At 25.9% G+C, this 27056-nt stretch overlaps 4 protein-coding genes and 2 long non-coding RNA genes across 8 annotated transcripts; 3 read left to right on the top strand and 3 right to left on the bottom strand.

Moving 5' to 3' along the window:
* Positions 1-3166: 3166 nt before the first annotated feature.
* On the bottom strand, positions 3167-5527 carry LOC132927668 (uncharacterized). Of its 2 annotated transcripts, none has more exons than XR_009661780.1 (5): positions 5145-5527; positions 4885-5068; positions 4121-4289; positions 3495-3568; positions 3167-3440 (listed from the first exon to the last, which is right to left on the bottom strand). It is a non-coding gene; the product is annotated as an uncharacterized LOC132927668 (long non-coding RNA). The 2 variants fall into 2 exon arrangements; XR_009661779.1 differs by having other exon boundaries at positions 5178-5527.
* Positions 5528-5686: 159 nt separating this feature from the next.
* Positions 5687-10074, top strand: LOC132927372 (uncharacterized). Its single transcript, XR_009661712.1, has 4 exons — positions 5687-5956; positions 6521-7032; positions 7932-8029; positions 8091-10074. It is a non-coding gene; the product is annotated as an uncharacterized LOC132927372 (long non-coding RNA).
* A 4057-nt stretch (positions 10075-14131) lies between these two features.
* Positions 14132-19373, top strand: LOC132925570 (zinc finger MYM-type protein 1-like). The gene is made up of 4 exons (XM_060989960.1): positions 14132-14210; positions 16678-17769; positions 17899-19049; positions 19116-19373. Exons 1-4 carry the CDS (start codon positions 14132-14134, stop codon positions 19371-19373), a joined length of 2580 nt encoding a protein of 859 aa, XP_060845943.1.
* Positions 19374-19710: 337 nt separating this feature from the next.
* Positions 19711-26544, top strand: LOC132927606 (uncharacterized). Of its 2 annotated transcripts, none has more exons than XM_060992166.1 (6): positions 19711-20422; positions 24955-25096; positions 25155-25273; positions 25630-25758; positions 25847-26079; positions 26258-26544. In XM_060992166.1, the coding sequence occupies exons 2-6, from the start codon at positions 24994-24996 to the stop codon at positions 26334-26336; spliced, it is 663 nt and encodes a 220-aa protein (XP_060848149.1). In that variant the 5' UTR covers positions 19711-20422; positions 24955-24993; the 3' UTR covers positions 26337-26544. The 2 variants fall into 2 exon arrangements, with proteins under 2 accessions (XP_060848149.1, XP_060848150.1); XM_060992167.1 differs by lacking the exon at positions 19711-20422 and adding an exon at positions 20514-20738.
* LOC132925569 (uncharacterized) lies at positions 22288-23040 on the bottom strand. The gene has a single exon (XM_060989959.1). It carries the CDS (start codon positions 23038-23040, stop codon positions 22288-22290), a length of 753 nt encoding a protein of 250 aa, XP_060845942.1.
* LOC132925568 (zinc finger MYM-type protein 1-like) lies at positions 23285-24364 on the bottom strand. The gene has a single exon (XM_060989958.1). It carries the CDS (start codon positions 24362-24364, stop codon positions 23285-23287), a length of 1080 nt encoding a protein of 359 aa, XP_060845941.1.
* Positions 26545-27056: the final 512 nt, after the last annotated feature.

The following is a 27056-nucleotide window of genomic DNA, read 5'->3' as shown; positions in this document are numbered from 1 at the left end:
TGAATTTTGAATGAACAAAGGTAATAGGTAAGAACATATTTTTAAAAAAATACAGCATATAATATTATGGTAAAATTGTAATTTTGATAACTATAATGATAGATAATCCAAACTGTAATATAGAATAGAGGTACAATACTCAATGGAATTTTATTTAATATTCGTTTTTATAATATTGTTCTATATAATAATTTTAACTGCTAATTATATTCAACTATCCAAGTTAATTTTAACTCCATTGTGATCTAAATCAAATATAGTCTCATTTGAAAAAACATTTAAATATGTAGTATTTAAATTATAGTTGGCCTAAAAAAAATTTAAAAGTACCTAAATAATATTAATTATACTCTAGTGAGGTTATTGATTATTGATATAGTGATATGTTTAATATGTATGATGTATCAATGTATCATTAATAATGTAACCTACTATGTCAAAATTCTATCAGAGCATAACTTAATTTAACATTAGGTTGTCTTAATTTTTATTTTATTGTACCTTATTAATTTAATAAAATTAAATCTATTATTACAAACTTCCTAAGTACATAGAGTCGTAGAAATGGTATTTATTTATTATAAAAATAAATAAAAAAATTTTACATGAAATATCGATGAGTTATGTGTTCTATATAATCTATCAAATTACCAAATTAGTTATCAGTGTAAAAACCATACAATTTTACCATCATATTATGCTGTATTTTTTGGAATAAAAGTTTCTTTCGTTCATTTAAAATTGTTTTTTTCTCCATATTACAAAAAAATAGCTACAAAATGGCTATTTTCAATTATTTTTTTATTTTTAACAGTTATAAAAGTTAGGCCATTAGCAATATTATAATACATTAAAAAAAACTGCACTAAAATATCTGCATTATTTTTTGAATTAAAGTTACTGACTTTCAAATTAATTTATATTTTATATACTAATAATTAATATATAGGTACTACTCGTACTAACTCAAATTGTTATTTTTCGTTTTGTAAAAATTTGAACTTGAGATGTCTATTTTTTATATTATCAAGCTAATATGAACTATATATGGTATTACTGGTATTAGATTTAAAAATTTTTGTTCTATCAGAATGACTTCTTTACCGGGTACATTTTTTAAATAATTTATAGTAGTTAAGTCTTAAGATTTGGGAATTATGGCCCATGGAAAGATATTAATAATTGTGAAATTCTGAATATCATATTTATTTTATAACACTAGCTGATAAAGAAATAAAAATGAAAAATTTAATTAATTAAATTTAATATTTTAGGTTTAAATCTCTTTGAATATGGTTTAATTTTAACAAATCATATTCTAAAACAAACAACTATTTCATACCTATTAGGTAACTATATTTTTGAATAAATAAATTTCTTAAGGTATAAATTGTCTTCTTTTAAAATATGTTTGCCTTAAAGTTAGAAAAAAAGCATTTATCTATTTGACTAGTAAAATTTCAAATTTTAGATATAAAAAGAAAAACTTGTTTACATTTTTTTAATTTTAAGGTAATTTTAAAATTGTAGATTTTATGCATTTCATAAAAATTTTAAATTTAAATGTTTATAAATTCCAAGTTTCTACAGTTATTCGATTTTATATCACAAGAAAATATAAAAAATTGTATTATACATTGGAATATCCAGTTGTTATAATGTCAACTTTAAACAGTCATAAAAAAATAATCTGGTGACTTTTCAGTTAACTTTTTTTTGTTCATATTCAAATCAGAAATATAAAAAGATTTTTTTATAAATTTCTTACTATAAAATAATTTTTAAATGTTTGATATTTTTTAGTAAGAAAAATGTTTTAGTTCTACCTACTTAGAATATATTATACACAATACATCTATAGCCAAAATTATTATTTTTAGTTATCTTAACCTAATTAATTATACATATTTTTGATATTTAAAAGTTATATATTATATAATATAGTTATGTATCATATAATGTAAATTAGGACACATTTATAGTAAATAAGTTAAAATTAAATCCTACTAAAGCACATTATATATATTTGTATATAAATTAATAAATAACAAATGAACAATTGTTCACTTGTCAGACTACAATAATACTTTATTTTAAAATATTGTAATTTCTTAGAGTTCAAGATTTTATTAATAACAATGTTAAATTGTATTATAATATATAAATACAAACTATATTGTTAAATTAGTAATTATTTTGTATATTAAAAATATCAAAATAAATTATCATAATATAAACACATTAAACAAAAAAGAAGCATTTTTCAATGACAAATAACAAGGAAAACCTTTTAAGTTATTTTAACTCAATCATTTACTCTATAGACCAGTGTAGCTGTAGGTATGCCGCGAGTTGCGACCGTGGTACACGCGTATAGTATTATTAGGCGATAAAAATAGAAATTTCTCAGTACTTAATTTTTTTAGTGTTCCATCAAAATGTATGGTTATAAAAAATGTGCTGTAAGCATAAAAAAGTTGAGAATCACTACCATAGACAATAATTTAGTTAAATAACACGAGTGTCTAGACAACATTTGAATCATTTAATAACTAGAACGCACATCACACAATGTTGCCCAAGTATGTTAAGAGGATAAAGCGTAGTATTTGTTTTCTCTCTAACCCATGTGCAACATAGTAAATTTTACGTTCACAATAATGACTAAAACCACATAAATTTCTCAAATTAGAGTGAAATGACCTATTATAAAATTTAAAGTTAAGAACATTATCTAGGGTGCCTCATAAGCATTTTATTATATTTTAATTTTAAAGCGAGTTTAAGTTTTTTTAAATGTATAAACAATTTACAAATTTAAAATACTCATAATTCGTTTTTAAGTTAAAATATAATAAAACGCTTATGTGATGGTCTAGATAATGTTCTTAACTTTAAATTTTAAAAGAGGTCATTTCACTATAATTTGAGAAATTAATATGGTTATAATCATTATTGTAAACGTAAAATTTGCTCTTTTGCGCGTGGGTTAGATAGAGATAACAAATACTATGTTAACATCCTTTTAAAGAGATAGCGAATACATTTGGAGTATCTATCTTTATTGAAGACGTCAATGTATAATTTTGTTTTATATCAGAATGTGTTAAGTAATAACTAATTATATTTAAAATGTATGAGGCTTGAATGCTTGATAGTCAACTCATAAATGAATTAACAAAAGTTTATTTATATTATAAATTAATACATATATAAGACTCGCAGAAAAATATTGAGCTTTAATATCTCAGTTATTTAATTGAAATTGAGATCCTGTAGTTATTCACAGTGATTCATTATAATTATATGAAAATAAAATAACTTGTAAATATTGAATGGAACAGTAAGTACAACATATTGATGATACAAAAACCTCTTCGAAATTGTTTTCTATGTTCACCACTGTCTGGAAAGACTTGTATCTTCTACTGATATTTTTCCTGTAACGTAAAATACGATTAAAATTTGGTTAAAACAAAATAATACTTTATTACTTCTTTTTCAATTTTCTCTCCTGATCTCTAGGTTCATCACTGCCTAGAAGGATTTCTTCATTTTGATATTTTTTCTGTAATATAATATACAATTTAAATTTGATTGAAACAAAATAATACTTTATTTATTTTTCTTCGCCCTTCTCTACAACTAAATGAGACCAGTCACCATTGTCCTACACCTTCATTATGAGCAATACCATCAAGATCACAAAAGTCATGAACTTTACCATTTTTACTAAGCCAAAATTTATCTCTAAAATACAAATCATCATAAATTAAAGCAATATCAATTAAATTTGAAAATACAGATGTTTCAGTTTTAAGTTGGTATTTAAATATTTTATGACTTCACATAAAACATCAGGATTGCAGTATCTAGTTACTAATCATCTACAAACTGTGGAAAAATTGGGAAATGCACTTTTTTAGCGTATAAAATCATAAGTCCAGGCAGAATACAAATGTAACATTTAGCAAAATTCACAAATTTTCTCAGAGTATGACATGTGATTTGCTTGATTTTTAACATTTGCAATTTCATTTTTAAATAATGTGAACAATAGTGATAAATTAAATTTATTTTTAAAAATATCTTCTTTAATATCTTTAGTTAATTTACTTACTCAATTAAATATTTGTTGTAATATTTTCTTTTCTTGATGTAAATGATGTACTGTCTTATTAACTTGTACACTAGTTAGTTTTGTCTAAACTTCAACAGCATAAAATATATTTTTTTATACCATTTGAAGCATACATATTTGTACTAATTTTCAATAGTTCTAATATATCCTTTAAAAAAATACAAATATTTATCAGTATGATATAATATATTATGAAAAGAAATATTAGTAAATATACTTAATACAATTTTAAATTACATTATTTATAAATTCAAAGAATAATGATGTGTTTTAATTAGTATTAAAATTATATAAAATTTATTATTTGTTTAAAATTTTGAATGTCCTATTTATATATTATTATATTTTGAATTTATTACTCGAAAGTCTAAGTCATCCCTCAAATAATTATTATACAAACATATTATATTAATAATTGCATTCTGGTTTCTAATTTACTAAATTATTATTAAATATCTAGAATTCTAGAGTAGATTGAATCTACTTACCTACCAACATAATTTTATGAAGAAATAATAATAAATATTTTAAGAGATTTTATAGTATCAATGTAATTTGATTAGTTTTATATTGTTTATAATATTTACTAACTATAATTATATTTTTTATATTGTTTTTTTTATTTTTTTTATCCAATAGTAAATAATTGTTGTTATATAATAAAATATTAGACTATTAAGTAAATTAAACAAAATGTATACTTGAATTTCAACAGTTCGTTACAGAGTTTATCTTTCTTTTACCTTTGACATTAAATGATCTGGGAATTCGATAATAGTTGGCACAACAAATTTTTTTAAAACTATTTCCCCATTTATAGCTGCTTTATTGTAAAATGTAGTATGTAACTACAATTGGAATTTGTCAGTCTGACAGCATGAATCGATGAATCCACTTTTTAATTTTTCTTTATCAACGAGTGGAAAACTAGGACGATAACAATACAAAGTAAAATTATTTATAAACCTTTTACTTAAATTAATAGTACAATAAATAAAATTACGAAATATCAATCACAATTAACATTAATTCTAACTTGTGAAATATTAATTCATTTTGTTTATCACTTGTATTGGAGCAATTATAGGTACTGCAAAAATTAACCATTGTTTGTTTTTTGAAAAAATATACCTAAAAGTATCTAAAGAAATTACTATAGGACATTAGCAAAAATAAAAATATAATGGTTATAAACTTTTAGAAGATTAAAATGCCGACACTGATGATCGTCGATCACAAATTACATAATTTTATTCACATTATGCCGGTAAGCATTGAAAAATGAAAAGTGAATATTATAATATTATAAGCATGATAAAATATTTTGTTATGATTATAAGTTTAAGTTTTTAAGTTTTTTTTACTTTAAATTTAGTTTATCATGGTGAATAGGTACGATACGGCGTATTATCTATAAAGACAGAGATAGAAATACTTAAAGTACTCACTATCTCTTTCTAACATCCTCATTCGTTTTTATTTATATTAGTCATATGGTCGGTGAGCGTTCCAGTTATCATATTATTGAATAGTGACAACACACAATCAAATTTATGTAACATCATTTTTAAAATTAAAGTATTGTTAACGAAAGATAAATTAGAGAATATTATAAAATAATTATCAGTTTATAATATGTGTACCTACAAATAATTAAATAAATGTAGCTTATTAAAACTATTAAACTCATGGCTATTCTAAGTCATGTTATTATCCACATTAACCAATACTGAATAAGGACATAATAAGGAGACTTTGTAACTTTTATTAGCTGTTTTATGTTTAACGTTAGCGTGTATTATCGCTATTTCCAAGGTAACTTTAATTTAAGTTTTTTTGTTGAAAAATCCACTACTGCTTTTCAACATTTTTGTCGGCTGGTTTACGATTTAAATTTAATGAAAAAGGAACACTGCATTCTAGTGTATCCAATACTTTTAAATACAAATTTTAAGATAAATTAATTGATTTAGGTTATTAATCATGTATCATGTTATCTATGTCTGTGACATAGACATGTAAAATTGTTGTGTTTTGTTTGCAATGCTTTCTGCAATGAAAGGTGTAGTAATTTGTTGTACTCCCGTCATTTTCATGCAAATATTTTATAACAATGAAATAATAATAATGGATTAACATTAGTCGAGGTTTTTGTATATTGATCATCATTCATTGATTTCCACATTAAAAATATGCTTATACATATTATTTCAACTATATAATTGCAACATGTATGTACAAATAAAGGCACAAAGATTTTACATGCAGAAAAAACAACTGCATGTTTGTGTTTCTTTATTTTAATAGTTCTTTTATTTTATTCAGTCCAACTAATATTTGACATTTAATTAATTGTATAACTATCAATTTGTGTTACAGAAAGTTGATAGAATGATAGCATTAAGAGGACGTTATACCCACACGTGGTGTGGTGTCCATGTCTTACTAACGTACATCATATCAAATTTGCTTTCAGCAGAACATACTTTATGACGTTACCTTTAGTATTAAAGTAAATTTACTTATTATCAAATTTAAAGCTAAGAATATTATGAACATTTAAAAGTTGTAATATTTTACATAGCTATAACTCACTTTAAAATGATAATATCAATAAAAGCATATGACATTTTCTAGATAATATTCTTACCTTTAAATTTGATAATAGGTAAATTTTCTCTGATAAAGCTAACATCACAAAATGTGTTCGGCTGAATGCAAATTTGGTATGATGTACGTTAGTAAGACAGAGACAACACATGCGGGTATAACGTACCTTAATATGTTATCTTTCTATCATTGCTCAGCTTTACTATTGAATAGATTTATAGATTAATCTATCACGGCCTTACTAGTATGTATATCGTAATTAAGGAACAATCAACAATGGAGTAAGTTGTTATCAAGTTTGTATATTTTTAAATTTATTTCAGATCTTTCTCAAATTTTCTAACCAAACTAATTAGTAGAAATTATTTAAATTTAAAATAAAATAATCATTTTGTGTAAAGCTTTGTCAAATGACAAACACATATGACTAAATTTACTTATTATGAATTTAAAAATAATAAAGTATTGTTGTCTACATTAACATTATGTTAAGTATTTAATATATTTAGGAATTTTTTAAATAAATACTGTTTTAAATGTTTTAATGATAATATTCCAAAAACCTATTGCTTTACGGAACAGCCTTGCTTGTGAACAGAACTACAGAAAGCTAATTTTTCTCTACATATTTTATGTTTGTTTGTAATAGTAAGCAAGATATGACTGAAAGTTGTGACTAAGTCTAAGTATTAGACATTACTATCTTTGCTCTATCAAATAATGTATTTATCGGTGTTGATTATATCTACCAAAGTCTATTGGTTTTGATTTATTTGTTCTATTGGTGTTGTGGTAAATTTTGGTTTTGCAAAAAAAATTTATTTCTTTTTTCTCATATGTCTGTGTATACTGTAAATTAGTTTCATTACACCAATTCTTAAGTCAGACATTCATTTCATTCTTCAAAATATAGGTTTATTTCCATACAAATACAAAAAAAATCTTAAAATATTTGAAACCTTGATATAAAACCATATCTAACTACCCATTAGTATAATCATTATACATCCTAGTTGTCTACCACAATATTTTTTAAAATTAATAGAACATTATTTTGATGATAAATTTAAGGCTAACACAAAATAATTGTATTCTTATAGTGGTGATATATAAAAATAAATATGAATAATATTTATTTATGTACAAATCATTTTATTTATTTATTCTTTTATTTTTATAGGTAATATTAAACAGTATGCATTCCTACAATATTTTGATGCTAATACAAATTTTTGTGGTTGAAATAGATCAGAACAGCCATAAGAGAAATTAAGTTAGGTAATTTATATATTGAATTAATTTTTATCGTATTTTTATTAATTATAATTATTGATTTTAGGATGATTCTATGTGAGGCCACCATTAAGTTTCTGATGAGAAAATCTTATAACTATATAATTAACATTAAGTGGACGCAACATCTGAATGTGTTGTCTCCGTCTTATAAGTGCGGAACATAGCAAATTTACACTTAGCAGATCACGTATAGCTCCGTTAGTTTAAAAATTAGAGTGAATTGACCTATTTGAAATTTGATGGTAAGAACATTATCTGTGTTTGTATGTTGGTTTTTTTTATGATTATTCAGTTTTTAAGTGAGTTATGAGCATTTTTAATTTATACTATCTTATATACGCATAACTTGTAAAAAAATTAAACTATTGTAAAAACCAACATTCAAACACAGATAATTTTTTTACCATCAAGTTTCATAATAGGTCAATTCACTCTTAATTTTTAAACTAACGGAGCTAAATGTGATCTGCTGAGCGTACATTTTCCATGTTATGTACTTGTAAGACGGAGACAACCAGTGGCATGACCAGGAATATTCAATGCGGGGGATATATGTTATAAGTTTTTAAGTTATCATTAGGGCTCGTAAGTTCATGCTCTAAAAAATGCATAAATTAGCATACATTCAAGCTCTAAACATTGACAAAATATGCACTATGTAAAAATTATAATTATTTTGAAATAATAAGATAAAACTTCAATTAATTTTAAAAGTATTTTATTCCTTTTAATTTTTATACATGAAAATAGTCAAAATAAATAAAAATAAATCAAAACTAATACTATAAATTTGTAAACAGGAAAATAAATAAAATAAGGAATAAAAAAGAATCTAAATATTAAAATAAATAAATACAATATTTTTTTTATGTAATAATATGCGCTAATAACCCTAAAAAATCTACTATATGACAAATATGCTTTTACACCCAAAATATGCAAAAACATGCAGTATTAACTTTATATAATTATTACTATTGTTATGAATGGATTTGTATCTCAGTTAGCATGTTTTCTTGTGTAGCAAAAAATACATACAATTGCATGAACTTACGAGCCTTGGTAAAACATTTAAATTAATTATGGTGATCCAAACACAAAAATTGTTATAAATGTGTACATTCATGTATATTGAGTATTGTTTTACTATAGTAAAAATTAATTTAAATTGCCACACACTATGTACAAAATTGTTTAATTAAAATGATATCATTAAAGTAAAAACATTTATAACATCTATTAAAATATACAAAAGAAATATATAGTTCTTAAAAATAAATTAGCTATTCCAAACGGAAATTTAACGACCTAGCTTTTTTACTCATCTCATTTATGAATTAATCTGTATTTATTTTAATGTTTCGAAGAATGTTCATCAGAGCTAAACCGTTTAATCTTGCTTGTCCAATAGAATTTCTTATATAAGTCTTTAAACTCTTTAATGTGGAAAATTACTGTTCACCGGTTAGTTTTTTAGTAATATATGTATGTGTGAAAATATCATTATGTCACATTAACCAAATGCATCAAAGGGCACTTTTTGAAACATAATCTCATTACACTTTTCTTGCCATAAATATAATTCTCCAGTTATAACTAAGTTACTATTATTCAAATCCTCTTGATATGTATCAATGAGATATTTAATGTCTTAATCAGTTTCTGAGTGAATTTTATAGCCAAGTAGAATACAACTGAAACTTTATAATAATTTATTATGTTTTATAAATTGATCATGTAACTTCATCTTCAGCTGTTTTATTTGGTGAAGTAACTAATTAATCTAAGAGTTATTGTATCAATATTCAAATCTTGGCACTATTATTCAATTTTTAGAAATCCAATATGAAAATAATTGACTACATTTTATCTAAATCTTTGTAATATATTTTGAACGTCTCCTGCTACTTTTAAAGCTGTTACCAAATCAATATTTTCTGTTTGAAGTTGGCGACTGAGTGGCATACTTACAGAGAAAACTTTTCCAATGATGTGTGTTGTTATAATAAATTCTGGTTATTCAATAATTGTCATACGTCGTTTTTCTTTTGATGATGTATCAATACCTACCCATTCACTTATTTCATCTAATGTCACCAAAATAGTTTTATATAACTCAATAAATACTAGAATGGCATCATAGCGTTCAACTCATCTAGTAGGGCATATAATTTTCAAACGTTTCTTATTAGTTGATGGCAAAACTTTATCAATAATTTATTCCAGCACATGTTGACATTTGGGAGTTCTAAAATAGACACATATAACTTGAATACTTGAATATTCTCCTTTACCAGTCCAAAATACAGACTTCATAAAAAGTATTCCAAATATTTTTCAAATACTTTTTTTTAATAGATTTAGATTTCAATAACAAAAATATATATTTTTTTCAATTCAGTGTTTATAAGTGGACATTGTCCAATCTATTCGTTATAAATAATATTTAAATTATAATATTATGTAATTAATTTAAGCAATAAAGTGGGTAACATTTTTAGTAATACCTAATAAAAGAACATTATACTCATTATACTAGAAAAAAAACTATTAATTAATACTTAATTATAATATAATAACTACTTTAAGACAATAGCAAAGTTGCTGTGGCTTAACTAATAATAATAATAATAATTACAAATTCAACGTTTCAAATTGGAAATAACATTACCCACTAAAAATAGTATAAAACAAAATAATATATTTACTATAAAATATTTTGAATAGAAATATACACAGATTATAGGTGCTTATATGGTTATATACAAGTGCAAAAGCAATTTGACAAGCAATTATGACAGAAGAAGTAATGAAATTATTTTTAATGTGATTGGACAGTAAAAATGTATTCCAAATACTGTATTAAGAATATTTGTAAAAAGTATTCAAAATACTGTATTGAATACTTTCAAAAAAAAAGTATTCAAAAAGTATTTGGAATACTGCCCAAGTCTGCCAAAATACTTAAAGCCTTAAATTATCATGTTTAAATAGGTTCAGTCTATACCGACTTTCAAAAAGCTTTTATAAGGTCCAACATCACTTACTTCTTAAAAAAAATATCTACATTTTGAATTCATGGCAATTTCTTAAATTGGTTATGGTTCTACTTAATCAGTCGAACTCAAGCGGTAAAAGTATAACATAGTATCTCCACCTACTTCTCAGTTAGTTCTGGCGTACCTTAGGGTTCCCATTTAGGTCCTCTTTTATTCATAATATTTATCAATGATTTACCCTCCATTTTTGATGACACGGTCAATATACTGTTATTTGCTGACGTAAAAAATTTTTCTACATTTATTCTCCAGCAGATGCATTAAAATTGCAAGCAAACTTAAATAAATTTGTTACTTGGAGTCGCCCAAAACACTAAGCATAACATTAAAAACTACTTAATTACTTTAATTATTAATTTTTAAATTTTAAATTATTATACCTTACCTACTTCTTTCTTTAATTTAATTTTTAAGTTATGACATTATTGACCATTAATTATAATAATTTATAAGTATAAACACTATAAACTAAAAAGTAAAAAAATTTAACATTGTAAAGCTAAAATACATTTTTTTTTTATTACCATCATTTTCTTTATGCATTAGGTCTACCACTATCAATATTGTAAAAAAGCACTAGTTTTCCAATATGTCTTTTCATCAACTGTGTCTGTTCTATTGTTATCCTCAGCACCAGTTGCAATTGTAACATCAAAACCTTTGAGAGATGTAAGCTCTTTTCTTTTTCTCTTCAGTTCATCTTTACGAGTGGAAATAGGTATTATGTTTGTCACAAAATGTTATGACACTATCCCAAATTTCATTAAAATTGTTAGACGAACGATTAGTTTCTAAAGTACCTACTTATCATTCCTTTAACTAAACCAACAACATTTTCCAATGTCGCTGATTTGGCCTGAAGCTGAGTACCTAATATATTTACATGTACAATAAACAAGTATACAACAAATTTTACATTTTTTATAGTTGCTAGAACACCTAGAAAATAATTGTAAATTTTATTAAAATATTAATAAAAAAATTATACCAATAGCTTGTGCTATATTCTTAGATTCTTGAGCTTCTATTTCTACAATTAAAACATATACAATGGCCTCAAAATTGTTTAATACAGCATCACAACTCTTTAAACGGCAAATCCAACGTGTATCGCTAAGTTGACAAATTTTGGTTTTTTTTAAAATTTAATTTATTTTGAATTTCAATTAATTTGGTACTAGTAGTTGGATAAGAAAAATGGTCATACAAAGCCTGTAATCCATTAAACAAACTTTTAGCGTTCTACAAAATTATTAATTATTATACAAATTAATCAAATGTAGATAAAATGAAATATAACAAAATGTATATTTATAAATGTTTGCCCATATCAACAATAAGTCGATAACAAGATTCAATTTATGTGCCCTACAATGAATATAAATAACTTTTGATGCTGGTGGATGATTTTGCCTCAATTTACTTTGAACTCCATCCTGTGAACTTGACATAACAGCTACATCATCATAAGACTGTCCTATTATATGAATTTCACTCAAATTTGATGTATGGATAAAATCAAGTAAAGCTTTAACTAAAGAATCTGCATCTTGTTTTTTAGAAACATTTACAAATTCAACAAATCGTTCGCTTACACTTAAGTTTTTTGGATACCGAATACATAATGCCAGTTGGTGTCAACTAGAATATTATAAACAGAGAACTTTTTTATATTATGTAGATAATTATTCATTTCTTCATCACATTGGATACTAAACATCCCAGCATTTTTTATTTTATTAATAATTGTTTCTTTTATTTTTGAAGCACACATAAGATCACATAAGATCGTTTTGAATTAACCAATTAGTATGGTTAATTAAATTATTTTTGAATTTTTTACTGAACCTGGATTGTATTTTGACATTAAATAACAAAAAGTAAGTAGTGTATAATTATAAATTTAAAATTTAATTATCACCAGTAATGATCTAAAACTGAATTTTAATAATTTATTATTAACCTTATTAATGGATTCTTTATTTTCTTTGTGTCCACGAAGAGAGATACCTTGACGTCCAGAATAAAGAGTTATATCAATCAAACATTTTATGTACTCACGATTTTCATGAATTTGTTTTTGGCTAGCAATTGACATTTGAAATACTGTAATTACTAATTTGTCAGTCATATTATAATATTGATTTTATTATTTTTGTAGAAGACCATAATAATAAAATAAATAATACTTAGGATAACCACCATTGTTTCAAATATAGGTTTCAATGTATAAAATAATAAAAAGACATCACTACTGAAGAAAAATCAGCAATTGTAGTTAGTAAAATTACTATACGATCAAAAATGTTAAGTACAGTATAAACTATTTATGAGCAACATTGTTTTTAATTTTAAAAATTGAATATTTTATACATTTTTGACAACAAAAGTTTGATAATTTTTAGATTTTGTAAAAATTTAAAATTTAAATATTTATAAAAACAACGGTGCCCACATTTTTTTTATATAACAGCTATTATAAAAACTTTTGAAGACTCTTGTATTTGTATTTATGTTATTTCATGTTCATTAGTTAACTATTCGTTCATTTCAACTTAAAAAAATATGGTTAAATATTTAAAAAAGATATAACCTTCATCAAACAATTGGCGATAAAACCATTGATGAAAACAAGAACATTTTTGAACATTTAAATAAACAGCAAAAAATGAAAGTAGAAATGATAAAGTATAACTTAATTTGATTTATAATATTTTAAACAAAATTATAATTATGTTGTTTAATAAATAAATGTAGGTTGAACGATATAAAACTAGTGGAGCCAGTGGAGGAAAGTATTCCCAAACTATATCGAGTATCAATGATCAGGTTTTGGGAATTATAGGTAATCGAATAGAACCTCTAGTGAATTCATATAATTAAGATATTATCTATATAGGTTTATTATTGGCTATAATTTTAATTTACATTGACAAAAAAATATACCTTTTGTAAAAAAAATTGATTCTAGAAAATTATTGATAACATTACTAAATATGACAAAAATATTTAAGAGGATAGTGATATGGAAAATGTGGAAGTTGCTACTTTTAACGATCAAATAGATGAATTAAATGTATTATCTGAAGATTTAACATATGCTGGTACCTAGTAAAATAATTGACTGGGGTAAGAAATCACATGGTAGTTAGAGTTCATTAATAAATTATACTTTAGATATGACATGTGCATCTAATGACAAATATGAAACAGTTACATCAAACGTTATGCCAAAATCAAAGTCCATTATTTCAGATCAAACATACATTTTCTCACCAATTAATAAAAAAAAAAAATGTAACTATTCCTAAAGTACAATACCATTTAACACAAAAAACTGTTTGTGAAGGGTTACAAAAGTTAACAAAATAAAAAATAAATAAATTGGAAACTAAAAATAATTATTTAATAGTTATAGGCTTATAGCCTATAGAAGTTTTTCCTTTATATATAAAAATATGTTAATTAATAGGTATCATAAGAAAATGTTGTTATCCAGTAGTTATTAAATAAAATATGGCTTATAATTTTTTTTTAGAACAATTATCGATAAATATTTAAAACAAGTGTCGGATCTAGGGAGAGGGAGCAAGTTAGTATTCTTGCTCAAAGCGCTGTTGGTATGTTTACCGCTGTTAGCGCTCTTAAGCTTATGAAAAATAAAAAAAAAGCCACGAACATGAAATATATATAAAATAAATGTATTAATAAATTATAACATATTTCTATACTTTCATCAAGTAAAAAAAATAATATTACAAATCACTTACCTATTTAAAAATATATGAATCACTAATTGCTAAAACAGGACATTTCTACTTTTTCAAAATTGCTCCCATCATCACATTCTTAATTATTTTTAGAAAATATCAAGTTAATTTTGTTTTTAAAAGGCTTATAGTAACGTGACTCTTTCACATAGACAACTATCTTTTCCCAAGTCTTGTATATTAGACAGTTTTTTGTGTTCCCTTAAAATATTTAATTTTATATTTTCTGAAAATTAGTGATTCATATAATGTTAAAATATCAAATATCAACACTAAATATTACTTAAATAAGCACAGAATCAATCAATGTTCTGCGTTTTATAATCCCAGTTTGGAGAACTAGAATGACAGAATTCGATTAAATTTCTTGAGCCAATTTCTGCTCTATAAAAATATTATATCTTATTGCTTAGTTTCTGGACTAAGCACTAGTACACATACAATCTTTAAATAACTACTGTTAATTTATATTGCTACCGATTTTTTTTGCAGTGTAACTCATTGACACGTACCTTAACATTTAGAATTTTAGCCCATTTAGGCAATAGTCTGAAGGCCAAAATATTTAAACAGTAAATAATACTGTATATATTTATTTTATACTTCATTTTACACTATGTATAATATTATTAAACATCTGTTCAGGGCCGTTCAGAGGGGGGGGCAATGGGACCATTTTGCCCCAGGCCCCATTGTTGTAATATTTTTAGGGGGCCCCCAAAAAGTCTTGATGTATAATAATTAAAAACAAAGAACTATCACCGACCACCGTTATTGAGACAAAAATAATCTGCTTTGCGTCATCCACATAATATTAATACTTAAAATAAAATTAAAATATAATTTATTACTGTCTTATACAGTCATACAATGCGCGAGTAAGAGCATGACGTCCAGTCACGTAGTCAAAACAATCTCCTCCACCGCACCGCTCGTCTATGCCGTCGTTTCTACTTAATAATATTTTAATATATTAGTATAATGTGTATAGTATATGTGTGTAGTATAATGTGGATAGATCGCGATAACGATACTTGATTTGCTACGATAGGCGATGGTGCACGCAGCACTCGATATTTTTAGACAAAAACCTATAACCGATACATTGTAGAATTGACTATTCTGTATAGTAAACCACAACCTACACGGCCGCACCATTCGGTTGCTAATTACTCGACAGTCGATGTGTACCACACTACCACAGTGTCCCTGTATTTTTATAAATTTATTACTAGCACAGTAAATAGCGATTAGCAGAAACACCAATATTAGTAAGTAATAATTGATTGAAATATGTACATATTATTCTTTATTTTTATTAAAATGATTAATTTTTAATATTTCTATTAGTCTTTAAAGTAGTCTATCTTCGTATTGGGACATTAAGCTATAGTCTGTATCATTATATCTACCTGTACTTATAGAATAATACTAAATTATACCCTAATACGGTTATACCTATTTACATTCATAATTACATGTTAAATTTATTGAAGATAAATGTTTTTAAATTTTTTTTTACTTGTTATCTAAATATTTCATAGCATTTTCCAGTGGCGGACTGGTAGAAAAAAACATATTATAAAATATTATAATAATATTATTTAAAAAATATAAAAATGTATTAATTTATATATGTGGTTTATAATTGAATAAAATATATCCTATTATATTATTTAAACGGGAGACTTTTTTTCCGTTTACCGCATTCGATTACTTAATTTAATTTCTAATAATTTATTTAAAACAATTAATTAAATTAATATAATTTACTTACACTACTTATGTTGTGTGACTTTAGAGTTGTTAATAATAAAAAAAATAATGAAGCGTGTGTATTTATCGGGTGCTGCGAAGAAGAAGGCAAAAAATGAAAAAAAACTTAAAGAAGATAAAGGAAAACGTAATTTACATGATTTCGGTTGGTGTACGTCAAGTAGGAACTTGGCTCAAAATGATATAAACGAGCAACAATGTGATATTGATGACCCCAAAGTATTAGAAAATGAAAAAACCGTAAATATTCATGTAGGAGAGTCCATAAAAAGTAAAATTGATGATACAGTTGTTCCATATCCAAAAGAAATTAATGAAAACGTTATTAACACACAAAATAATGAGGTAGTTAAATGTATACCAATGAACGAGAATGAAAGTGTAAAGGAATTAGATAAAAATGTTATTGACAGTAATATATTTTGTTCCAAAGGCATTATTGAAGCCAATTATAACAAACAATCTGACGAAATGTTTAAATTAAGTAACGATCCAGCAACTTGGAAAAAACTTAGTTTGTCAGATCGCGACTATTTAGCTGCAGTTGGTCCACCTACTATGCCATCAAAGTTTCCCCATGATGAACATGAGAATCGCTCTTTTCCGATTTCACTTTTACAAAAAACCTTACCTAATAAAGAAACAGTAAAACGCGACTGGCTTGTATGGAGTACACTAAAAAATGCTTTATTTTGCTTTCCGTGTTGTCTTTTTTTAAGAGATGATGAATTTGAGCCATCGGGTTTATGTAGAAATGGTATTGAAAATAATTGGAGAAAACTGTATGACAAGATCGATAACCACGAAGGGAATACGAAGCACATAGAAAGATATTTATTATGGAAGGACTTGGTAGAAGCAATAAATGGTAGGAAAGGGATCGACAAAGATTTGCAAGTTTCTATTAACACAGAGAAAGAAAAATGGAGAAAACTCCTTCGGATAGTAGTAGATATCACATTGTTTTTAGCAGAAAATAATTTGCCATTTAGAGGCATACACTCAACGATCGATCATGATGACTGTGGACTTTTTATTTCAACTGCAAAATTAGTTAGTCATTACAGCGAAACAATGAAAAATCATTTGGACACTATTAAGGAATATAAAGACAGTGGTAAAAAAATGTCTGCTCACTATCTATCTCCACGAAGTCAAAATGAGTTTTTGGAAATTTGTGCCAAAAAAGTTCAACAAAAAATTATTGAAGAAATAAAAATATGTCAATATTATTCAATTATTGTAGACGGTACTCCAGATGTGTCACACAAGGAACAATTGGTATTCGTTATAAGATATGTTTTTGAAAATGCTGGAACTTGGGATATACAAGAACGATTTCTAACAATGGTTGACTATGAAAAAAAAACAGGAGCTGATATTGCAAACAAAATAGAAGAAATTTTAGTTGAATGCAATTTAGATTTAGCACTATGCAGGGGCCAAGGTTATGATAATGCAGCAAATATGTCTGGCAAATACAACGGCGTGAAAAGTAAAATAATAGAGAAGTATCCTCAAGCTTTGTTTTCACCATGTAGTGCTCACTCTTTAAATCTATGTGGAGTACATGCAATGGAAACCAGCCTAGAAGTAAAAACATTTTTTGGAAACATTCAAAAGCTATACAACTTTTTTTCTTGTAGTCCATCAAGATGGAAGATACTTCAAGAAACTGCTGGTCTTTCACTACATTCAATATCAGCTACTAGATGGAGTGCCAGAATTGATGCTGTTCGTCCATTATCTAAAAATTATTCCGGTATTCTAAATTCACTTGTTCGTGTTAAAAATGAAATTAATCTACCTGCAGATAATCATGCTGAAGCAGTTGGTCTGATTTCATGGTTACATTCCTTTGAATTTATATTGTTAACAACTATCTGGTACAAGGTTCTTCAGTGTATTGATGATCGAAATAAAATTCTTCAGAGCAAAAAAACTTCCATAGATGAAAGTTCAATGCATTTTCAACAATTAGCTACAGAAATTCAACAGATAAAAGACTCTTGGAATGATTTATTACTGGAGTCGAAATCAGTAGCTTCCACTTTGAATTTAACGACAGAATTTAAGATAACTTCAAGAGTTCGAAGAAAAAAACATTTTCATGATGATATTTCAGATGAACAGCCTTTCCATGATATTGAAAACAAATTTAAAGTTGAAGTGTTTGTAACCGCATTAGATAGGCTTTTATCAGATATTTATGGTATTCAAGCAACTATGGAGAAAATAACAAACACATTTTCTTCAATAATTAATCCACCAGATACAGAAGAACCAAGTGCTGAATATTTCAAAGCACAAGCTAATATAATTTCAAGTGTATATCCTAATGACGTGTGTGCTAATGTATTAAAAGAGGAACTACGAATTTATTTCAAAATACACAAAGTATCAACAATTATTTTTAACGATAGCGAAATTGCATCGATTTCTATTCTTAATCAAATATATAAGAAAGGACTTCAAAATATACTACCTCAAATATGTATTTGTCTTCGAATACTTTCTACCATTCCCACGTCTGTGTCAACGGGAGAAAGATCTTTCAGTAAACTGAAATTAATAAAAAGTTATTTACGTTCAACTACAGCAGAAAACCACTTAAATCATTTAATACTTCTCTCCATCGAACACAAGTTGGCAAAGACCCTAGATTATGATGATATTATTGACAGCTTTGCTGAAAAAAAAGCTAGGAAAAAGGTGTTCTGATATACATTTTAATATTTTATTTAAAATAATAAAATAATATATGAACATTTTTTTTAATTTTCTTAATCTACCTTATCTATTTATTTAATCCTATAAACATCCAAGTTAATATTTTCTTTGAATATTTATATCTAGGAATAAATTTTAGTTTTTTGTATACATGGTAATACATTGCTAATAATGTATTGAATAATATTGATATAAATAATATGAATAATATTAAATTCTATTATGTAAGTATGTAATGCTATAGGTACACGAATTTAAATGAGCTTGATTGGTTAAGGTTTGGAAAAATAACGTTTATAAACATTTTGTTATTCTCAGTGAGTATTTTATTATTATGGTCAAAGGGCCCCCAAATTAATTTGCCCCTGGCCCCGAAAAACCTTGGGACGGCCCTGCATCTGTTGACTGCCGAAATAAACTCGATTCATAAGGATTAATGTTGTGGAAAAGGGAGGCCTGAGGGGTTTAAAAACGTAGGCCTACAGAATTAGTACAAATACTATCTACCCTTTCACAAAAAATAATTTATAACCCAATACCTATTCATATAGAAATATTTCGAAAGTACTGTAAACAATACGGGGGATCCGTCCCTTTCATTAGTTTCATCATATTTCCGAAAAATAAAAATAAAAATATTTATAGTAAAATATTATGTATTAATGTCGGAGGAATTACTAATCGGCCTTCGACAGTACTATTTAGAAATTTTGTTGGCACTAGTGAATCAGTCTTTTTGATCCTCCAAATTCTTAACAAAAGATTTAAAAGGTTTATTTTACCTGTTTGTGAGACGATTTCACCAAAACTGATGCGACGTTGCCAGACGTAGTTTTAAAAAAAATTGCAACATTGTACCCGTACCTATATAATAACGATGGTTGCCTGCGCCACATGATCAATTGGATAAGCTACAAGGACACCCTCAGACGCCAAACATACCCGCCACTGCTCATTGTCATCAGTCATCATTGCCCTGGTCACAGCCGTCCCGAATACCTATATACAGTTTTCGACAGCCGCCGCCGCCGCCATTGCTGGTAAGTAAATACTGAATTTTACGTATCGATATCGAAAACTATGATATAATTTATAATATAATCATTATTTAAATCATTAATTTGCCTAATGCAAATTAAAAATTGGTTTGTGCATCTAACTATTTCGAATTGTCATTTTTTCTAATGACGTTTTCAAATAAACGCAGAATCTAAATGCAGGGACGCGCTACCGTCAACGTTCGGAAACGATTTCTCGTGTACGCCGTACGGCTGCATACAAACGTAATAATATAATAAGGAATATGGGACAATCACACGGAATGATTTATCTGATAAACTGGTTGACCAGGAAGAGGTGATTACTTTCTACTAGTCTATGCTCCTCAAACACCACCACTTTATTTGTACCTATATTGGCCATATTAGACAGCTGCAGGTTCTTATTCTTTTCCAGGAAACTATAATTTATGTTTAACGGGTACCTAAACGAAGAATCTTAATTTTATTTAATACCATCTATAGGAATTTTTATTTTGCATTATTTTGCTTTTTTTTAATATTTCAATATTTTTCATTTTTAGAACATATTTTAGTACTTTTTGGTCATTTTTTTGTTTTTAATGCATCTTTGTGCAATGTACGAGTATAATATTAATAATATTATAATATAGTATGTTGAGGTAGTTGGTATCGTAAATAATGTCAAAACTTGTATTTTAAATAATATAAGCAATTATGGAGAAACAACAAAGAAAAAATTAGAAATATAAAAAAAAAAATTATGGTTATACTGCAATGGAAACGATTTCAAGTATTTTAGAAGACAAGGAAACCGTTCTAAAACATCCATCATCGCTAGTCTCAAGTCAAATTTTTTGATTTTCAGTTTTTTTTTTTAATAAAATTAAAATATTACAAATTACCCATAAAACAGTAATTAAATAACAATTTATAAGTCATTTTTTAATGGCATTTTGCGGTAAAATGCATTTTTTAAAGTATTTTTCAATGATTTTTAGTGCATCCGGGTTCTAATTATGAGTATCATATTAAACATTTTGTTGCACACAAAATGGCGGATGCACATAGGTACTCAATACTCATGCTTATAGTATTGGGTGCAATGGGTGCATTCACATTTCACTTGCATTCCCTCGTCTAACCGAGTTAATCGCATTAGCGCGCGTGCGCCATCGAACGTTATATTATGATTAGGTATATTATTTAGTCGCGTTATCAGCCGGCGTTCAGCAGATGATACAGCGAAACGTAAATACGTGACACTTATGTTCGGCTTCAGCTACAGTTGCCTGCAGCTATCCTTGTGATCTAAGTTATTTAACGTACCAATCTGTTCATTCGTTTATCGTTATTACTTATTAATTGTGTAGACCATTTGTCGAGAACAATATCATATCTGTACCCAGTGCCGGATCTAAGACATTTGACGCCCGGGGCTAATAAAAATGTAGCGCCCTTACATAGTATTAGCTACGAGGGTCAGGGTTTGCGGATTGTCAACACAAAACAAAATTTTTAAGCAGGTACAAATCAAAAGTATATTTTTATATTACAAATATTTTTTATTTAAATCGTTGTCTTAACATATATTATATTATAGATCATAGTCAATATTATATTTAAAAACCATTAAAAAATATAAAAACAAAAACATAAATAAAAATCTCTTGATTACTTAAATTAGGTAAAAAAATTATACTCTGAAAATTCAAAAATTAACTTTTCTAGCTTTTTTTGCAGCGAAATCATTAATTACGTCTTCATAATTGATTTGTCTTGCAATTTTATTTTCTATGGATAAAATAGATAAGTGATTAAGTCTAGCTTGCTCCGTAGTAGATCTTAAATATGTTTTTATTAATTTCAATTTACTAAAGGTTCGTTCACACGAAGCTGAAGTAACTGGCATTGTAAGATATATTTGGATATGCACTTTGAAGTTTATTTTTATAAATAAAATTCAACATTTCAAAAAATGTTGCTCTTTTTAAATCGTCATCTATGTTGTAAACATGGTCTTTAAAGCTCTCTAGTTCTGAAATGAATTCAATTTTGTTGAGGTCGTTTTCATATTTATTGCATAAATCGACTCCTGCTCTTTTCAAGTTTTCCATAGGCCAAGAATAAATTATTGTTGGATCTAAAAATGAAAAATCTTGAGCAATATTTTCCATTGATTTAAATCTTTGACGTAGTCCTATTAAGATATTGTCAATAACATTTTTAATCATTATTAAAAATTTATTTTCTTCACTTATGTTACAAAACTCATCTTCTGCTATTTCTCCGGGTAAAAGTTTCTTTTTTCGTAATCTGACTTTTAGAAATTCCGTTTCTATGCCTAATACTTCAGCTTTATTCTTTGAATTCAATAAAGCCTCATTTATACCTTGCTCTCGAAAGTTTTCTAATATTTTAAGGAGACTTTGCAGATGTTTGACAGCTACATCAATTGTTAATTTTGGTTTTTGTAAAATTATATTAATTCTGTCAATTGCACTGAGAATTTTTTCCCAAACGGTAAGCATACAAATGAAAGAAAAACTTTTAAGTGATCTTATCAAATTATCTGCATCAAATTTTGTTTCTTCTGATAATTTTTCTTGTTTTAGAACGTCAAAGCTTTTAAAAACCATATCCAGTTGAGTATTTAATGATTTTATTGCACGATGTTTAGCTGACCACCTTGTTGTACTATACCCTTTGACAACTTTAAATTATTCATTAGAATATCCCATCTTTGCGTTGAACTTGAAAAGAAATTAAATAATTTCTGTGTGATGCCGAAAAATGTTTCTACTTTAGGTATACTTTTTGCACAATTAACACCAATTAAATTTAAGGAGTGAGCTGAGCATGGGATGAATCTTGCAAGATTATTTATTTCAATAATTCGTGCTTGGACTCCTTTAATTTTTCACTCATATTTGACCCGTTATCAAATGATTGTCCTCTACAATCAGATATTCTAAAATTATCTTTTGTTAAACAATCTAATATATCTTCTGTTAATGATTCACCAGTTTTGTTGTACACACGCACAAACTTTAAAAAACTTTCTATGATTTCGCATTCATTCTGGTTGTTTTGTATAACATAGCGAATAACTTGGGTCATTTGTTCTTGGTGTGCAATGTCTGGTGTACAATCGAATAGTATAGAATAATATTTCGCCTCTATTATTTTTGAAAGAATTTCATCTTTAACTCTTTTTGCCATTATCTCTAGAAACTCATCTTGAATACCACGAAAAAAATAAGAAAGACCACCTTTTTTATGTCTTTCAATATGTTTTGATAATGGTTCATGATAATGTGACACTAGATTAACTAAATTTAAAAACTTTCCACTTCGGTTTGATGTTCCCACACTAGAAATAATTTCATTAGATCCTCGAAACGCACTTCCGTCCATTGCTAGATGCATTATAATGTCTATAATTGCCAATAAAACGGATTTCCAGTGACCTTCTTCTTTTCTTATAGAATTTTGCAATTCTGTGTCAATACCCTCGCAGTGATTCAATGCTATTTCCAATGAAGTCCAAGAACACACATTTTTTTTATGTATTGGTGAATTTTCATGTAATGGAATTTTTTCCGTAGCTTTTTTCCAATTTGTTAAGCCAGTATATGCTAATTTTGATATTTTGGATGAGTTTTCTATTTTAGTAAACAATTTACAAGGTACACAAAAAAGTGCATTTTTATATAAAGAATAGCTGAGCCATGTTCTTTTTAATTTTTTTCCATTCATAAGTATCTTAAAAAACCAGTCAGACTTAACATTTCTACCGTCTCTTTCCGAATTTCTAAAATCATGAATTTCAGAATAATTGTACCTCATTTTCACTAAATATGTTCTTTGTGTATCTGTAATATTTAAAGGCCATGTACCAAGATCAGTAAAATGTATGTTTATGGTGTCTACTTTATTGCAATTAGTTCTGTTCCCTTCCATAGCTGAATAATAGTCCTCATCACTAGTCGATACCGTTTTTGTTTCAAATAATTTATTATGTGCAATCTCTGTAGAAATAACTTTATGTTTATTTTTTTCTTCGGGTATGATAATTGTATGTGATATTGATGAATTTGTATCAGAATTTGAAGGAACCACTTCTATAAATTAAAGGTAAATTAAGAAAGGTATTTTGTGATGGCCTTAGATTAGTTTTTACGCTTTAAGCTTATATTAGCTGATATAACTTAACTATACATTTTATAATTAAAATTAGTAAAATCAAAAATACCTACTTAAATCTAAAATATGAATGATTTATATGAAATTTAAAAATAAAACAAATAATTATTTAATATTCTATACTAAATTGTATAAATTTCTTTACTAAACAACATAAATTTATTTATTTATTGTTGCAACAAAATAAAAATTCAATTTTATTAAGATGTTTTAAATATCTCAACCTTGATTAAATTCATTATATAAATTAACTATAGGTAAATATATAATTTATTTTGACAGCTATATCAATATGTATTTTTAATGACAATAATAGTGGTAATAATAGTGCTTATATTTTGTTTTAGTTTTATTTTTATTAAAAATTATTGGAGGATATATTGAAAATGGACACCAATCCCAATTCAGACACCCATTTGAAGAATACACGTGAACTAGATAATTTATCAACAAAATTTGGCAAATTATCATTGGCTGAAGCTCAACAAAGTATGGCATTATAAAAAAAAATGTATGTTCATATTAAATTTTTCAAATTCTTTTTTAGATAATAACCAATTATTAGACAATATTAAAATGAAGAGCTCTGGTAAAATAAAATTACCAACACCACGTAGTTCTATTTTGCGTCCAATGCTTAAAATTTATTCCGTGGAAAAAATTGAGGTTTGTATGATATACCTAAAATTATTATTATTAATATTTGTTATATGTTAATAATAATTAAAATATAAATTATAAGTTAATTAATATTATATATTTTTCTCTTATTATTTAAAGATAATTTCACTTATAAAATTGCAACATTGAAATGTATAACTATTAAATTCTTTAATATTTTAATTGTATGATCAATTCATTTGTTTTATAGTTTATTTTTTTTAAAAAAAAGCCTATGATAATGTCGAATATCATAAAGACATCATTAATGTCATAGGTTTTAAATTTAAATTTAATAATATAATTTAATTGATTTTATATAAATTCTAATCATGTATTTTCTAATATATTTTTATTAACAGTCTTTTGATTACATCGACAAACATCTATATTATTTAAACCGTAATATATACCAGTCATTTTTAAGACGCAGAGTGAAAGTCTCTCCAAAGACTACAAACGAGTTGATAATTCATTTAGTAGCCTTTCAGGTAAATTTTTAGTAAATTTTTAGTAAATTATTGCTAGTTTAACATATTTTATAAATTGCAATGTAACTGTTATAATTTCTTTCCCCAGACATTTGTCAATGATCATGGTAAGTTCTTAGTTGGTTGCAAACAATGGTCTACTGTTGTGGACTACGTTTTTATGGCATGGAAACATGTGGACAATATGCCAATAGATACTAGTCTTATGCATGAACGAGCACGCAGAAATTGTTTTTGTTTATTGTTAAAATATTGTATGATAGCACTCATTAAACTGAAAAACACATTTAGCAAAGAGAAAAAAGAACATTGTTTTAAAAAGTGAGTTTTATGTTTTGAACTTAGATTTAAAAATAAAAATATTTTAACTTTTTGTTACAATTATTGTAGATGACAAAGTAAATAATAAATTAAAATATATTATTAAATAATTATATTTATTGTTTGTATTTTCTATAAATATTATAACTTTACTTAAAATGATATTTTTTTATTTTAGTTTGAAATTACTATGCGACACCAGCCAAGATGACATTGTGAAGAATATCCAAGAAATGTTGTTTCAAATATATTTATAGTATTGATTTTCTAGAATAATTAAAAATTATAATAATTTTATTGTAAATTACTTTGTGTATTATTATTTACTTGATTTTATATTTATATAATGTTATAATAATTTTTTGATAATGATTGATTGATTTGAATTCTAAAGTAAATTTAAATTTTATTTTTGTTATTTAAATTTAAAACAATGTTTCTATTAAAATGTTTTTGTAATAATAAGTGAAATAATGTTTTTTTTCTTAAGCAAATATTATTTCTTTTTTTATAATTTATATCATGGACAACAGATCACTTAAAATGTTTCTGTATGTCCCGTATTGTCATATAGAATATTTGGTATAATCAGGCACATATACAGGGGTTTTGGGGTTCACCCCCCGGACTGTCCTATTATAAGAATTTCACTCAAATTTGATGTATGGATAAAATCGAGTAAAGCTTAAACTAAAGCATCTGCATCTTGTTTTTTAGAAACGTTTACAAAGTCAACAAATTGTGTGCTTACACTTAAGTTTTTTACTACCGAACTACTACTTTTTGATACCGAATACATATTGCCAGTTGTTTTTCATGGTGTCAACTAGAATATTATAAACAAAGAACTTTTTTATATTATGTAGATAATTATTCATTTCTTCATCACATTGGATACTAAACATCCCAGCATTTTTTATTTTATTAATAATTGTTTCTTTTATTTTTGAAGCACACATAAGATCACATAAGATCGT

This window comes from Rhopalosiphum padi, chromosome 3 (genome assembly GCF_020882245.1).
Source record: "Rhopalosiphum padi isolate XX-2018 chromosome 3, ASM2088224v1, whole genome shotgun sequence".
NCBI lineage: Eukaryota > Metazoa > Arthropoda > Insecta > Hemiptera > Aphididae > Rhopalosiphum > Rhopalosiphum padi.
This window is presented reverse-complemented; position numbering and strand designations above follow the sequence as displayed.